The 15,814-nt window shown below is 29.8% G+C and overlaps 2 protein-coding genes across 2 annotated transcripts; both read left to right on the forward strand.

Moving 5' to 3' along the window:
• Positions 1-271: 271 nt before the first annotated feature.
• On the forward strand, positions 272-3,554 carry LOC109805404 (subtilisin-like protease SBT2.5). The gene is made up of 3 exons (XM_020367462.3): positions 272-2,896; positions 3,008-3,155; positions 3,287-3,554. The coding sequence occupies exons 1-3, from the start codon at positions 2,820-2,822 to the stop codon at positions 3,347-3,349; spliced, it is 288 nt and encodes a 95-aa protein (XP_020223051.1). The 5' UTR covers positions 272-2,819; the 3' UTR covers positions 3,350-3,554.
• A 9,178-nt stretch (positions 3,555-12,732) lies between these two features.
• Positions 12,733-15,814, forward strand: LOC109806609 (alpha/beta-Hydrolases superfamily protein). Its single transcript, XM_020369066.3, has 6 exons — positions 12,733-12,970; positions 13,113-13,174; positions 13,406-13,538; positions 13,905-13,977; positions 15,081-15,146; positions 15,377-15,814. Exons 1-6 carry the CDS (start codon positions 12,840-12,842, stop codon positions 15,587-15,589), a joined length of 678 nt encoding a protein of 225 aa, XP_020224655.1. The 5' UTR covers positions 12,733-12,839; the 3' UTR covers positions 15,590-15,814.

Consider the following 15,814-nt stretch of genomic DNA (forward strand, 5'->3'; position numbering starts at 1 on the left):
ATTATAAAACTTCTCTACTGAAATGCTGAATTTTTAACAATATATAAAATTATTTGTATAAATAAATTGTAACAGTATTAAAAAAATTTATAAGTGGGAAGGAGATAAAAGTTAAATGGGATTTTGAAACTGGAGAGGCGACCCTGTGGGCTATAACCTTAACCTGGTTATTTGAATTTATGATAACAGGTATGGTATTGGAGATATTAAAAAATATCTAAAAGTATTAATAAATAAATATCCTTTGTTCTACTTCTACAGCTATAAATGGGCGTGGATAGGGATAAACGCACACCACAACTGTTTCAACTTTCAACTTCCAATTACTTCCATGTTTCCCTTATCCCCTGCTCTCTCCGTGTTTCTTCACATAATAAACATCTTGTTTTTTTGATCCTTCACCATTCATGTCTCATCTATGGTATCTTTCTTCCACCTTACTTTTCGCAAATTTATGTTCTTATGCAACCCATGGAAGGAATGCAAGAAACAAACGCACGGTTACTGTTTCAAAGGACCGAGTTTGAAACAGAGGATCACACAATGGTAACACAGTTTTCTTTTTGAGCAAGTTCTGGGCCAAGATACTAGAAACAAAACATGTTATCCTTGCTCAAATCTTATTTGCTTTTACTATAATCAAGAATGGTTAATTTTAATTTCTCATTGTTTAACTATGCCTACAGCCTACAGGAATTTATTCATCATCTTGCCAAACCAACTTTTGCTTCTATTCTTTTATTTTGGGTCAGTGTGATACTACCGCCAAAGATTAATATTGTTCCGAAATCTTAACCTTCTATTTTAAAGAAATATATTTTATGGGTTTAATAATATGTATTCTTCATATAAATTTTGTTTATGTCATCAGCAAATTAAAAGTCATCCTTAATTTATAGGACTTTTAAATTATTTGATAAGAACAAGATAAATATTTGGTTTACTCCAAAATGACAAACCAAATAATATATAATATTTGTCTTATTTTTTATTATTATTATGAGTAAGTAAATAATGTGTTATAATGAGTTTATCATTGTTTATCTGTCCTAAAAAAAATAATAATTGGATTATTTATTTAAATTTGATCAAGATTTTAAATATAAGGGATAAGATTGAGTCAACCTAATATTTTAATTAAGTATATCAATATTAATTAGCATTTATATAATTAAATTATGAAATAAAAAAATATAAAATATAAAATAATATTTATATATATATTAAAATTAATAATAATAAAAAATTATTTGCACTCTAAATCTTACAGCTAAGAGAGGAAAAAGTGAAAAGTGTGAAACATAATAAATATTGTTATGAAGAATATTAAAAAATGTAATATAAATTATTGGAATATATTTCTAATTAAAATAATTAATTTTAATTTCACGTTTCACGCTTATTTTTGGATAGATTTTCACATCTAGTAGTTTTTTACATAGAAAAATAAAAGACAAAGAAAAAAGAAAGAAAAAAGAAAGAAAATTTAAGAAGGCTACACTTTATAGTTAAGCACTAAGCAAACACATACTAATCCCCTTGTCTCATATTTTTGAAGAAACCAACAATCCATCTTTCAGCAGCATCATGTAATATCCTACCAATACTCATGTTATCACAACAAGAAAGATAACATTCTCTAAACTTGACTAATGAAAATTGTGACATACACTAAGAGGTTTGAGAAAGAATACCGTGAAGCTTTGCTAAAGAAACTGAAATTTAAGAATAACTCACTAATCTTTCTAAAAATATAAAAAATATCTCATCTCTTATCAGGACATGATTATTTTGTTAAAAGGAAAACTTACTCACATTTAATATTTAACAAATGCATAGAGAAATCAATTATTTTTTGTTATTTACAGAAAAAAATATCTCTAATGAATAATTAGTGAAGAGTATTTTTTTGAAATAGAAAGAGCACTAAAATAAATTTTGCCTCAGCCGAATTGATAGAGAAATTGATTGACGATGTTGCCGTTTAAGATAGCCTCGTGGTCGTGGCATTATTCACGTCAATGCCTTGAATATTGATTATTACCTAAGCGAAGCGAGTGTCTTGTAACTTCTAAGCTGTCCACCTCGCTCATAAGTTCGAATCTTTAGTGACAGGTCATTTAGATATTTAGGAGAATATCAAGGTCCATTCCATTTTGAATAACCTAATAATAAAATAAAATAAAAAAATAGAATGGAAGATAAAAACATTACTAGTTGTATCATTTACATCTCTTTAATTGAATGTCACTAACTTGATAATTTTAATTTTCTACTAAAGATATTTTAGTTTAAGAAATTATGTTAGTTAATAAATTAAAAGTTTATGGTTTGACTTTCAGGCACAAACGCGCGAGAGATTTATTTTATTTGACTTTTTAATTTTACTAATACGATGATGAGCCAAGTGTGAACATGGTGCTTCATGAATCATGATCCATCCATCATGAAGAAGTCACTTGTTATTCTCTTTAAGGGGCGCACCGCCAAAATCAGAATCTTTGCTTTTCTATTATTAATTACAAATAAATAAATAAGTTTCATTATATTTTATACGCAGTCGGTTGAAATTATAAATTCCGTGACGGTGTGCATAACGGAAAGAGTTACCTCTTAGCTCTTACGTAAAATTCAAACCAACGTGGGCCTCCTCTTTTTATTTTTTCTCTATTATTCTTTCTGTTTGGAAAGTCACTTTATTTGTTGTATAAATAGCTGGCCAGTGGAGCAGAAGACCCGCACTAGCTGCGAATATATATCTTCCAATCAAATTAACAAGAAATAAATAATAAAAAAAAAAAAGATACTTCACATTCTTGATGGGGAGCACAAAAATCGAGTCATACTTTGTCTTCATGAGCTATGATCCTGAATACGAGCGACTTCGAGCTGATCGGTCTCTTCTCACAGCTTCTCCTTAATTTTAGTATGAGTGTAGTTATGATTTTCACCATTTTCTTAACTAGTACTCATTTTAATTTATGGTTTTGTTTTTTCTTGCTGCTAGAAGCAAGAGAGGGTCACATGAGCTTGATTTGTACCTCAGTAGAAAACATGATGAGCTCTTAGCAAGCACTCTAGAGCCAGGAAGCTACAAGAAGACATCTTCTTTGGTCATTGTTGATGGTTTTGCAGTGGAAATTTCCCAAGATCAAGTAATACATGCTTTCCTCCGTATATGATTCTTATATATGTGTTCTTCTTTCTGATCATGATATTTATACATAATGTGGCATCTAATGTTTGCCTCGCGTGTCTTAATTAATTTGCAATCATTTTCAAACAGGCCAATGTGCTCAGATCTGCCAAAGGAGTGAGGGTTGTGGAGAAAAATGAAGCGCTAGGCTAGTTTAACACATAGAATATCAGTGTTTTTCTAGGAGAAAAGTTCTATTGTTGTTTATTTCTTGAAGTTTCTCGTTTGTGTAATTTGCTATGAAGATATGAACGCTTTAGGCAAGAGGTATAATGTGTTAGGTTGTGCTCATTATCATGTGTTGGTTGTTTTTAAAATTATGTTGAGTATATAATGATGCACATAAATTTGGTGATTATCATCTATGCCAGTATACAAGATGCATCCTATTTGAGAACAACTCTCTCTTTTACGCACATCAGATTTAATTAGTTGGTAACAAACGTGGATCAATACATAAGTCAAAGACTGATCATCTTAGTTTAGGAGAAAAATAATTGATGATGGATATTCTTACTGGAAAATCCATTTAAAATATTGAAATTTTGATTCTTTCATAAATTGTAACCCCTCTGCAGAGAGAAATGATTAATTACATAGTAAGAATCATCAGCGTTTATAGTTTCATTAATTATTTTTCATGTAAATCGAATTTTTTTACTTTATAAAAAATTAATATATAAAATTTGATTATTTTATCGATTAAAATTACAACAATAAAATTTTACCCATACTACATTATCTTTATATCATTTGGTTAATCTTGATAGTTTAATAGTTGGTATCATGAAATATAATTACTCCCTCCACCAAAAAAATATCATTCATTTTGGAGAAAATGGGTTTGAACTTTCTGGTTCTGATATATATCATTTCTACAGTTAATATAATGAGCCCTTCAGTGCTGAAATATATATGTTCCAAGATATACGTATGCACATATATTTTAACTAACCACTAGTGTAGCATATCTGATGAGATAATATATACTGAAATGACAAACGTCAGGGAAAGAAATCTCACATAAAATGGAAACAAGTAAGTTGAGAAAAATATATGAAAAGAGATTCATAAGCTCAATCAGAATTTTGGGTTGGTTTTTGTGATTTACTTTATGACCTGTTCATAGATTGATAGAAGGGAACATTACCATGTGTTTGTTTTAATTACAAGGCAATGTTTCTTGAAAATAAAGGACATCTTTTTTTACTTCAATATGCATGTAAAGGTGTTAAGGGTATGTGTTAATGGAGAAATTATTTACCTCGATTTCATTAGAGTTTTAACTTTTAACTTTTAAGTATGTGTCAGAATAAAAAAACACAGCCTTTATTTTGAGCCTTGCATGGAATATAATCATGGTCTATAAATTTTTTTTCTTACAGCAATAAGAAGATGAAAGAAAGAAGACGCGGAAGTGGTGCCTATTACAGCTGGGCAGGAATATCAACTGCTGCAGACATCCTTTTCTAAATCTGCAAAATGGTTCATTCATTATTATATTAAAGTTGGGCTCTATTTTTATTAAGCATTTAAGCCCCAGCTTTATTTTTGTTTAAACCCATTAAGGCAATGTCAATTAGATTAAAGATGGTGTCTTCTGCTCCACTAACTGCCCAATGATACGGCCTCAGGCCCACATACAAATGCAAATTAAATCAACAAACCACAGGGTAGGGGGATCAGAAGTCAGAACATCAATCTTGTCATTAAACATATTAACTCAACCAAATTTAATTTTAAAGAGAAAAAAAAAATCACCAAATAAACTCACAAGATTATAAATATGAAACATTTTAATCATTTAATCCACTAAATTCAAGAACTATAATGTTTTATATTAATTTATCTATAATCTAAGCAACTAAATGTGTATCTAGATAAGCATTTTCAAAATTGATTTTGAATGAGGTTGAATTTAGTTAAAGTTGATTTACAAGAGAAGTGATTATATGTTTAAATGTTTTGATTCTGAAAGCAATAATTTTAGTATAAAGTTCATTGTAAGTTTTTTGACTTAAAACAAAAGTTACTTTTTTTTATCACTTTACAATTATCTGAAGATTTGGGAGAAAAAACAATTTTACCTAACATTAGAACATTTATGTATGTTTATGTTTAATACCACTTTGAAATTACATTTAACATAAAAACATACGTTTCAATAAAAAAAATAAAAATTCGTGAATATATTTTTTTTTAACCCAATTCAACTAATTTTCAAACACATCTTATATTTTCACAAAATCAAGTTGAACCAGGTAAAAATCAATTCTCAATAATCATTCCCACCATGAAACAAAACACACTAAATGATTAATTGTCTTTTTAGTTAATTATCAAAGAGTTCCAAGTATTTATTTTCTGACAGCATATGTTGTCTATGCTTATGAAAGAGAACTTAAATTTTAATCATTTCTACATAACACGTTCTTATAGAAGGATCGAGAGTTTTAAATGTGTACGTGTCTCACACCTGTTTACATCAATCCAAATAAAAATTTACATGTTCTAATACATCAAACTAAGAAACAAATTTTTTCATCTTTTTTGTTGAACGTGAGTTTGAGGTTTTTCAACCGGAAATCAAACATATACTAAGTGTGTCTAAATCTCATATGAAAGATTAATCTTATAACCAACTAAAAAGACCGAAACTTTTGAAGATATTTTGGGGTTCTATAGAAAAATCAAAGACCTTGATTACTGTAGTTAAAATAATAAATACATTTTTTTAGGACTAGTTAATTGATTTGAATATTTACCCTTATCATGAATATTAAATATTAAAAAACTCAAGAATATAGTAAAAATCTTCCAGTTTTTTTATTGGTTTCATGAGTTGTTTTTAGCATTTAGCACTTCTAAAATAAAAAGGGCGCAAACCCATTGATAAGATGGAGGGTAATGCGAGGAAGACGTGTACTACGGAACGAACAGAAACAGCAAAGTACAAATACAAAATTCCAAGTCTCAAGTCTCAAGTCTCAAGTCTCAAGTCTCAAGTCTCGACCAATCGTTAAGGTAGATAAAGAGTACGGCCTAGTGTCATAATCTGCTTCCTATTTTCAGCAAAGCCTGAACTACCGGTTAGATCATTCACAATCACATGCATGCATCACAACAAGCTATGTATTTTATTTCTGACCCTTTATTCAATCCCACAGACAAACAAGAAGAGTGGTACACTTTCCAAGTTCAATCCCCGTGCTGCATATATAAACTCTTAAAATTTACCTTTTCTTTTCAATAGAGCATGCACAAATGAGTCTTGGTAGGGGCCCCTGCCATATGATAGTCACAAAAATGCCCCGTGTAACCCCTCCCCCTAAAAAAGACCTACTTTCTCTTATGTTCATGTATATAGCATGTCTCTATCCAACTAGGGGCAACACCGTGCATCAGCTAGGACTAGGCCCGCCTTACTTAAAGGAGAATTGCATTTCAACTTTCAACCCTAAAATACTTTCTTTTCTTTTCTTTTCTTTCTTTCTTTCTGTCTTATAGAACACATGTCTCCTTGTAACACAGTGACATATACAGGTTAAACACCTGATCAAGGAAATAAACTAAAATACTAAATTAACATTTTCTTTTATGTAAAAACATTTATTTATTATACATGTTAATTATATAAGATATACATGTACACGTTACATATGCTAGAAGTGAACCTGCTTCAACATGACATTGGTAGGAGTCATATATGCAAAACCTTGGTGGAGGACATCCTCAAGATTGCTATGACGTTCAGATCCTGTAATTGGAGGCCAACCAAGTAGCTGATCTCTTGACAAAGAAGGGATTTAAATCTCATACCAACTATATTTCTTATTATTTAATGCCTTCTTTTTATTAATTTGACCTGCATGATTGATGTTTGTATGACTTATTTTTCACATGGATTTTAAGGTTTGTGTGGGGTTTATCCCTTTCTTTTCATAAAAAAAATACGTACTAACACAGATAAAATGATGAAGATGAACATGTTTATATGATATTTAGTTTTTTTATAATTATAATTTTACTGTTTTAATTAATTTTAAAAACTCTTGTAATTTTTTAATATATAAAGATCAATTATTTACATTTTTAGTTTCAATGTTTTTTTTTTTTTTTTTTTTTTTTTTTTTTTTTTTATATTGTGCATTCTATTATTAATATTATATTACATCTCAGAATATTCCGAACTAAGTTTAAAATAAAATAATAAAATCGTACATTATGTTAAAAAACTAATAAATATTTAAGGATAAAATGAAAATAAAATATAAATAGATCGAAGCTATAAAATAGTCTCTCACAAAAGAAGGTTGAATTCAAAAGTGATTACTTGATGATTTCAAAGGCAGAAAGGCATGACACCCATGATTGGCCCAAAAGCCGCAAAATGGAAAAAAGAGCAACAACAACACGTCAAAAGGAAACCACAACCGGAAAAGATTGGCAAGAGGAAACCAATAATAATGAACACCACACTTGGGCAAATCCATCAGAAACGGAATCTAACCAACAACAGAAAGAGACTGTCACATACGAAAACTAACCATGCTAGCAGGAAGATATATTTTTATTTTCAGCGGGAGATAATTAATAAAAACAGTAAATTATGAAGATATATAAAAAACTAACGAAATTAGATGGAATGAATTTCAATTTTTTTTTCTTCATTTTTTTCACATTTTATTTTCAATTCAAATAAATGGACATTCAACTGATGCTTTTTTCCTTTTTTTAGTTATGATCCCTTTGGTGCCAAGTATTTGTTTTCTTTGTTATTCTAATCCTCAAGCACCAATGACATGATAGTTAAAATCTCATGATCAATTAGTTGAACAGGTGTGAATTATTGTAAATCTTTCGTATAATACGATAAACCTCAATTTCTCTATAAATTAGAATAAATTTTTTATTTGTATGAAAGCATAATCATCTCTAATATTAATTGGAATAATTATTTTATATGAAAATAATTTTAGAAATTATTCTTCGAACAAAACATTTGTGGAGAACTTTTTTTTTACAAAATTATTTTTAGAATTTTTTTATTAACCTCTTGTCTCTTTTATTTTATCATTTTCATCTTTATTATTAAATTATAATTTATTTTTAAAATATTAATATTTAAAAACAAATTTATATTATAATATAAATTGTTTATCATAAATTTGTAGCATAACTTATATGTTCAAACATATTTATTTATTATATTTTAAATATATTATATATAATTTATATATTTGAAAATACTTATTTATTATAAATTTTAATTATATAAAAAACATATTTTTTCATTGCATATCACAGACACATTAAAATAGTAGTTGAGCTAAAAAATCATTTGAAGCCGTTGTAGACCTCAATAGGAAAAGATAAACGCATATTGTGATTTGTCCTCCAAAATGAGTCATTGTAATATTATACAGGAAAAAAGGTAAGAAATCTTAGCTATTAGCCTATTACTAAAAAGCCAATAAATAAAATGTTACATGCAAAATTCTTCCCATTTATTCTCTCTTTAACCGTTGAGACTTAAGATACCATTTTAAATTAAAGCAACTTATTCAATTCAGAAAATTCAAATTTGCATTTGTTCTATATATACTTTTCCATATACTTTGTAAAATATCAACTATAAAGAATAATGAAAAAAGAAAAAGAATGTTTTTGTAGAAAAATACGTTTAATAAAAAGCGATATGAAAAAAAATAATATTCTTAATTATTAGCTTTAAGATTGATTCTTATAAGGTTAAAATAATGTTTGATAAAAAAAAATCATGTTTCACAAATGTAAATCAATTTTTTGTTTGTTAATTTTAGAATAAGTAATTTAAAGAAAGAAAAAAAAAAGAGTGAAAGAATAGTGTTTAAGCAAACAAGTACGTCGATTCTATCCCTAATCCATCTGTATAAACTAAATAACTCTCGTCTAAACATACCCTAATAAGAAATAATAAAAAAAAGACTCTAATAAGTCGCACACATCAGGTGAAAATAAATCCGTACCCAGATTCGAGCAATATATATCAAGAGAAGAGAGAATATTGGAGAACAACCCATGATCCTTTTTCTCGTGGTGGTAAATAAATAAGACTGAAGACTAAAACGTAAGACAAAACTTTCACCTCACTATAAACTACAAGGCACTATGATCCTTATCGTGTCAGGATTCTATTGATTAGTTTTTTTAGTGAAATACTAGTAAGGAAATTTATTTGAACAAAATGGAAATCAACCCGAGACCTGAAATAATTAGTAGATGAAATTTAATTATCTCCTTTAACGAAATTAAGGTGTGACAAACATTATCCAATCTCACCAAGGGAGATTAAGCAATGCACAGCACACTATACAAATTGGCCGTATAAAAACTCAGAAAGGGCATGGAAATTAGGCCAATTTTAGTGGGAATTTATACTTAAGATGAGAAACAAGATAACTAGCTACTTACTAATATAGTCGGGCCATGAGTCCTGTGTGCTATATATGCATAAGGGTCAGATTATTTACTCCTCCCCCAGGGGCCTCTAGCTAGCTTCGTTCTTGTATTCAACGGTTAGTTCTAGTGAGAAGCCCTTGAGGGAGAGTGAACAAAGCAAACCCTTGATTGGTTGTTAGACTTACCAGTGGCTTGTTAATTCCTTGGAGGGTTCATATGACACAAGTCCTTTTTATACTGCACAAAATAATGTGAACGTGGTTGACTTTTATTGTGTGGGGTCTCCATATATATCTTGGCACTTAAAAGTTTTGTGGCATGATGAAGCCATGCATGTGGTTAGAATAATTAAGAGGATAGGGTGGCCTTTAGCAATGATGAAAGGCAGTAACACAGAATATAGCAGCTTGCAGATGATAAGGGCATCTCAACGTTATCTTTAATCCCATGAACATGAGCATGAGCGCTAATATAAATGCAATTGCTGTTTGACATTCCTTCTGTCTTGTTCTTATTTTCCTGTCTTTAGCTCTATATATCCTACACGCTACAACTCGCCTCTTCCTCCACTCAATATCAACTCCAAGTGTCTCCAACGTCCTGTTTCACGTCCAATTCATGTGGCCTTTGCCTAATTATTAATTAATTACTTTATCTCTAGAAAAATAATATCAAAACGAAAACGTGATAGCTACTACCTTCTAATATATCTCTTTTTCTTTTTTCTTTGCGGGGTTTGTGGTATATATGTCATTGATTGAATTTTAAATTAAAAGAAAAAGAAAATTGCGTGGCCAGATGGAAATATGCGATGCTAGTGTTTAGCTTACGTATATATACTAAAGAAAAAGAAGCACTTCTTGCATTCACTATAAAAAAAAAAGGTAAGAAAAAAAAAAGGATTTGTACCGTCTAACAAGTTTTTAACCATGTTATAATTCTTTTGTTTTCCAAGGTCACGTGAATTTTAAATTATAGTATTATCATTTTGTATTAAATTTAATATGATTTATAATAATAAAAGAAAAAAAACAAAGTAAAAAGTTTGAATTAATACATTTTCAGTTAACTATTGACATGACATATATACTACTCGTGGTATATTAATAGTTGACATATAATATATTATGTCATATATATATATATATATATATATATATATATATATATATATTAGTTTATAAATTTATGTTAATAATTATGTGTCATATTAGTAGTTAATTAAAGTCTCATATCCACAATTAACTAACGTCAAATAATTAATTGATAAAATAATAAAATATGCAAAATTTTTAAAAATTAAACATCAAAATGTAAGTTCAAAACTTGAGTAAATTCACAAAATCACAAAATAATAATGATTAAAAGTGCAATTACCTAAGCCTTTTGGGAATTACCAAGCACAATTTGAAACTATACTATTAAGTATTATCCTTTATATTAAGACTAATTTATGGATGTTCTTATTATGCCTGCAAATGTTAAAATGAATTTTAGTATCGAAGATAAGGTCATGCATCGAGAAGAACTAAGATGTGTTTTACCTATCATTCACCATGGGAGAAATGCATAAAGAAAAATATAACTTGTTTTTGTTAAAAGAATTTGAAATTTGCAAAAAAAAAAATATCAACCCTTTATTTTTAATGTGGCTTGTGCTCACCAAAGAGTGTGAGATTGATCGATGTATAATTATTTTAATTAATAATCTCAAATTTAAATATTAAATATGTAATTGTGTCAGATATTTGAGAGGATGTTTTTATCTTTAATAATAATCTTACTTACCTTGAACAAGACATTTTATAATATAAAGATACATATGGTTTCTACAAAAATAAATTACCTTGTATTTTAATTGAGTTTTATATTCTTTGATATTATTGGGCTTCAATGCAAATTTTGATAAAATGATAATATATTATCCAATATTTCCTTTCTAACACTTTTTTTATTAGTTGAATTAATTAAAAATTTACAAATTTTGTGAATCTTACATTTCATTTAACGAGTCAATCTTCTGATTTATTAATAGAACTCACCAATATTCATAATATTCAATTAATAATAGAGAAAGTATTAATAAGAGATTATCGCCATCATATCATTTATCTCATAATAATTTCAGTGTGAAATATAAATGAAATTTGACTTAAAATTGAAAATGAAATTATGTCCAAACAAGCTAACACTAGTGTTGTGTTTTGGGTATATTTTGAGTTTTATAAATCAAAATGACAATAGACCATTATTAAAATTTTAAGGACATTTTTGTACAACTTGAGAACACAAGACTATTTGGAGGTTGAATCAAATATTTTGAGAATAAATGATACACAAAATTGATCATGAATGTGATTGATTGTAATTATAATGATCAACATACAATGGACCTATATTTTGGAAAGATGTTTAATTATGACTTGTTTGAGTAAACTTTTTTGAGAATACTTCTAGGAGTAAAAATATAAAGAAACATTGACATAAGTTTTTTTTTATAAGATAAACCTAGTTTATGTATAAGATAAAAATAAGATTTTAGAGAAATTACTGAGAAATTATTTTTTAGAAAAAATTATTTTATTTCTTTTCTATTAAAAATGCTTTTAAAAAAGTTTACCAAAACAAACTATTAGTTTTGAAAGACTTATTTTATACATCTTTTTTTTGTCAAATAAATTTCAAGTCTTTTTTCTATTTTTTGTTTCATATCATTTGTTTGAGACTAGCATTGATTCACCATGTAATAAGAATAAAAGATTAGTCTTTTCCACTAAACACAACTCCCATCAGTGCATTGCAAATCCTCTATTAAATAAACACACTAATTTGAAGGTGCTCACGATTTTTAATTTATTTTTGAAAAAATTTTAACATTAAAATTTTATAATAATATTGAATTAAACAGAATTAATTTGATTGGGCATTTTAATGTAAATTTCAATGCTATTTTTAAATCACACATTTAGTAAAAGTTTATTTTAAAGTGATTTTTAAACTTTTTTTAAAAATAATTATTTTCTTAAGAAAAATAAAACTTTCCAAAGCATAAAAAAGAGAAGTGAAGACGGCTTTCTCTCTCCCTACATTTGGCGCGAAAATTATATTTTATAGTTTGGGCAGTGAGATTATGTGGGATAGGGTTACAATTACAACACAAGTGGTTTTCAAACTTTGATTTGGGGATTTCATATTCCAAGGCATGGATTCGTCACCTCCTGCAAAACGGCGTCGTGAGAGCAAAGACGGCGAAAGTGAAGAATCAACGTTGTCACCGGTGGTGATCTTCGCTCACGGTGCTGGTGCTCCTTCCTCCTCTGATTGGATGCAAAGGTAACATTTCCCTTTTATTACACCTTTGCCACTCCAACTAGCCAACTTGGTGGATTTTTATTTTAAGACTATTAAGTTTAAAATGGGTTAAAATCTTGTTATAAGCTTTATTATGAAAGCTGAATCTCTATTTTTGCGATAGATGGAAGAACATGTTAAAGGAGGCATTGCATGCTGTTGATGTTGTCACTTTTGACTATCCTTGTGAGTTTGTTTTGATTAATTCCTAGAATTCTATTCTAGTTTTTTTATTTTATTTTTTATTTTATTAATCTTTTTGGCATTCAAATGCGTTGAAACTTAAAACGTCACTGCTTACAAGTTACAACATTATCATGACTGATCGATCTCTAGTTGAGTGAACCTATAGATAATTGTGTTATCTGATGTATGTGTTAACTCTGAAGTAAATTTAATGGGTTTTCCATTTGCTAGACATGTCTGGAAAAAAGAGGGCTCCTCCTAAGGCAGAAAAACTGGTGGAGTTTCACTCAAATATTGTCAAGGAAACTGCAACTAAGTACCCTGGTCATCCCGTGATACTTGCAGGCAAATCAATGGGTTCAAGGTACGTTGTACGCTTATTTATTTATATTATTATATGGATGTGTTGATGAAATTATGGGTTTTGGGAATTCAGGGAGGCAAAGGAGATAATAGGGACTTTGAATAGTATTTTCTAGAGATTGTAATGTACTACAAAGTGGCAATGTTCATAAAACAAGCACTAAGCCTTAATTGTAGAAAATATGGAAACTTGAAAAAAATAAGGAAACTAATCAGAACAGACAGTCGATAAGATATAATAGAAGTATTCTGAGATATATTCTTGATATTCTAACAGGACATGTATGCAGGGCTGAAGAAGTCCCAAATAGATGATTAGTATCAAGATACTTATGAGATACCGTATCTTGTGTTTGTTTTGCTGTAGAGTTGGTTGCATGGTGGCTAGCGAGAAAGACATTAATGTTTCTGCTGTTGTATGCTTGGGCTACCCATTAAAGGTTTGATATTCTTTTTATTACTCATGCCAATCTTTATACTACAGGATAAATTGATTGAATATGGGTGTTTGCTCCTTTTTACCTTGGGGGTAGGCATGACAATCTAATCCGCTCTCGTGAGTACCCGCCCGAACCCGCCCCGATTTGGATGGGGAAAACCCGTGTTTATCAGGTTTGTGTTCGGGTTCGGGTTCGGGTTTTTCCTGATTGATAAAATCGGGGGCGGGGGTGGGGGCGGGGATGTTAATACCCATCCCGCCCCCGCCCACATACCCGCCCCCGTCCCCACCCCGCTTAATAATATAATTAAAAAATTATTTTTATATATATATAAACTAAAATTATAAATATTTATATGTAAAAATTTATATTATTTTACTTTTCTTTTATTTTTTTTAAATTGTTCATATTTATTTAAAAGAAAAAAGAAGAAAAAAAATAGGAGCCCACCCCCGCCGGGGGCGGGGATGGGGACTCAGATTTTATCCCCGGCAAGTATCGGGGGCGGGGGCGGTTTAAATTTCCCGGTTTAAATTTCCCGCCCCCGCCCCGCCCCGCCCCGCCCCGTTGCCATGCCTACTTGGGGGAGGAGTATTAGAGAAGGTTTCCAATTATTTGTTTATCTTATAGGGTATACTCCTTGCCTCATTTGTGATTTTCCTATAATTCAATATTCACTTATCCCTTTTGTTGATAATTATAGTTTAGTCATGGATTTATAGTCTTTTAATTATGCCCATATTTTAAGCATTTTGCTTTCTATGCCATTTTGGCCTTACGCTAACCATCTTAATTTGCGCACTTAGTTGATGAAGTTGTCCTCCTTGTCCTTGGCTCACGTGGTGTGGAGCTCTGAATCCAATAATCTTTATTATGCTACTCTTAATATTTTCCTTTTCATTGCTTACTGGCTTGCTGTATTTGCACTTGTGATACTCTCAGTTTTCTGTTTGAGCAATTGTTAGCATACCACATTTGAGACATTATAGTTGAAGCATTGGTTTTTCTTTTGGTGTTTTGGTAAAAGACAGATTTCATTACAACTAAAGTACAGATTTTAAATAACGTTTAGAATCACATTAATTTAGTTGCCAATGTTGCAGGGAATCAATGGTGCAATTAGAGATGAAACACTGTTACAACTAACAGTTCCTACAATGTTTGTACAGGTAGTTTTTTTTCTTTTCTAATTTGTCATTAACCATTGTGGAATGGTATAGTGACTATGGTCTTATAGTCACACATTCACAATTCCAGTTTCAAACTGTTATTTAATTGAATAAACTGTCAAAATTTTCATAATCTTTAGTATTGTATGGGTTATCTATACAGCATGCATAAATTGTTTGTATTATGTTTCTTCTAATTCTAGATGTGTGTTTATGTGTGCCTCGCACAGGGCAGCAAGGATGGTCTCTGTCCACTTGAGAAGTTAGAAGCTACTCGGAAGAAGATGAAAGCACCAAATGAGCTGCATATCATCAATGGTGGTGACCACTCTTTCAAGATTGGTAAGAAGCACCTGCAAGCAAACAATTCCACCCAAGATGAAGCTGAAGATGCTGCTGTGCAGGCCATTTCTGCTTTCATTTCCAGATCACTTGAAGGATGAAGAATGCCCCTACATTTGTTACTCCTTTAGTGTATCAAGGTTTGTATATACGAATTGTTGTATCATGCATGGTGGTAATCTAGGCCTTGTTCTGGTAGGTGGGCAGTAATTATACTTTTGGGAATTTGGTTTTCCTTTTCCTTCGTTAACAGAATAGACATATATGGTGATACTGTTAGTTTAACTAAATGCAGTTTTATATATCTGTGCTATCTCTTGCTTGGA

This window comes from Cajanus cajan, chromosome 2 (assembly GCF_000230855.2).
Source record: "Cajanus cajan strain Asha chromosome 2, NIPB_CcT2T_4, whole genome shotgun sequence".
Taxonomy (NCBI): Eukaryota; Viridiplantae; Streptophyta; class Magnoliopsida; order Fabales; family Fabaceae; genus Cajanus; species Cajanus cajan.

Bases quoted from the DNA above. Each gene is read 5' to 3' on its own strand.
- LOC109805404 (XM_020367462.3), top strand. From the start codon at position 2,820: ATGGGGAGCACAAAAATCGAGTCATACTTTGTCTTCATGAGCTATGAT. The intron at 2,897-3,007 runs GTCTCTTCTCAC...TCTTGCTGCTAG, and splicing joins GAGCGACTTCGAGCTGATCG to AAGCAAGAGAGGGTCACATG. The intron at 3,156-3,286 runs GTAATACATGCT...ATTTTCAAACAG, and splicing joins TGGAAATTTCCCAAGATCAA to GCCAATGTGCTCAGATCTGC.
- LOC109806609 (XM_020369066.3), top strand. From the start codon at position 12,840: ATGGATTCGTCACCTCCTGCAAAACGGCGTCGTGAGAGCAAAGACGGC. The intron at 13,539-13,904 runs GTACGTTGTACG...GTTTTGCTGTAG, and splicing joins GGCAAATCAATGGGTTCAAG to AGTTGGTTGCATGGTGGCTA. The intron at 15,147-15,376 runs GTAGTTTTTTTT...TGCCTCGCACAG, and splicing joins TTCCTACAATGTTTGTACAG to GGCAGCAAGGATGGTCTCTG.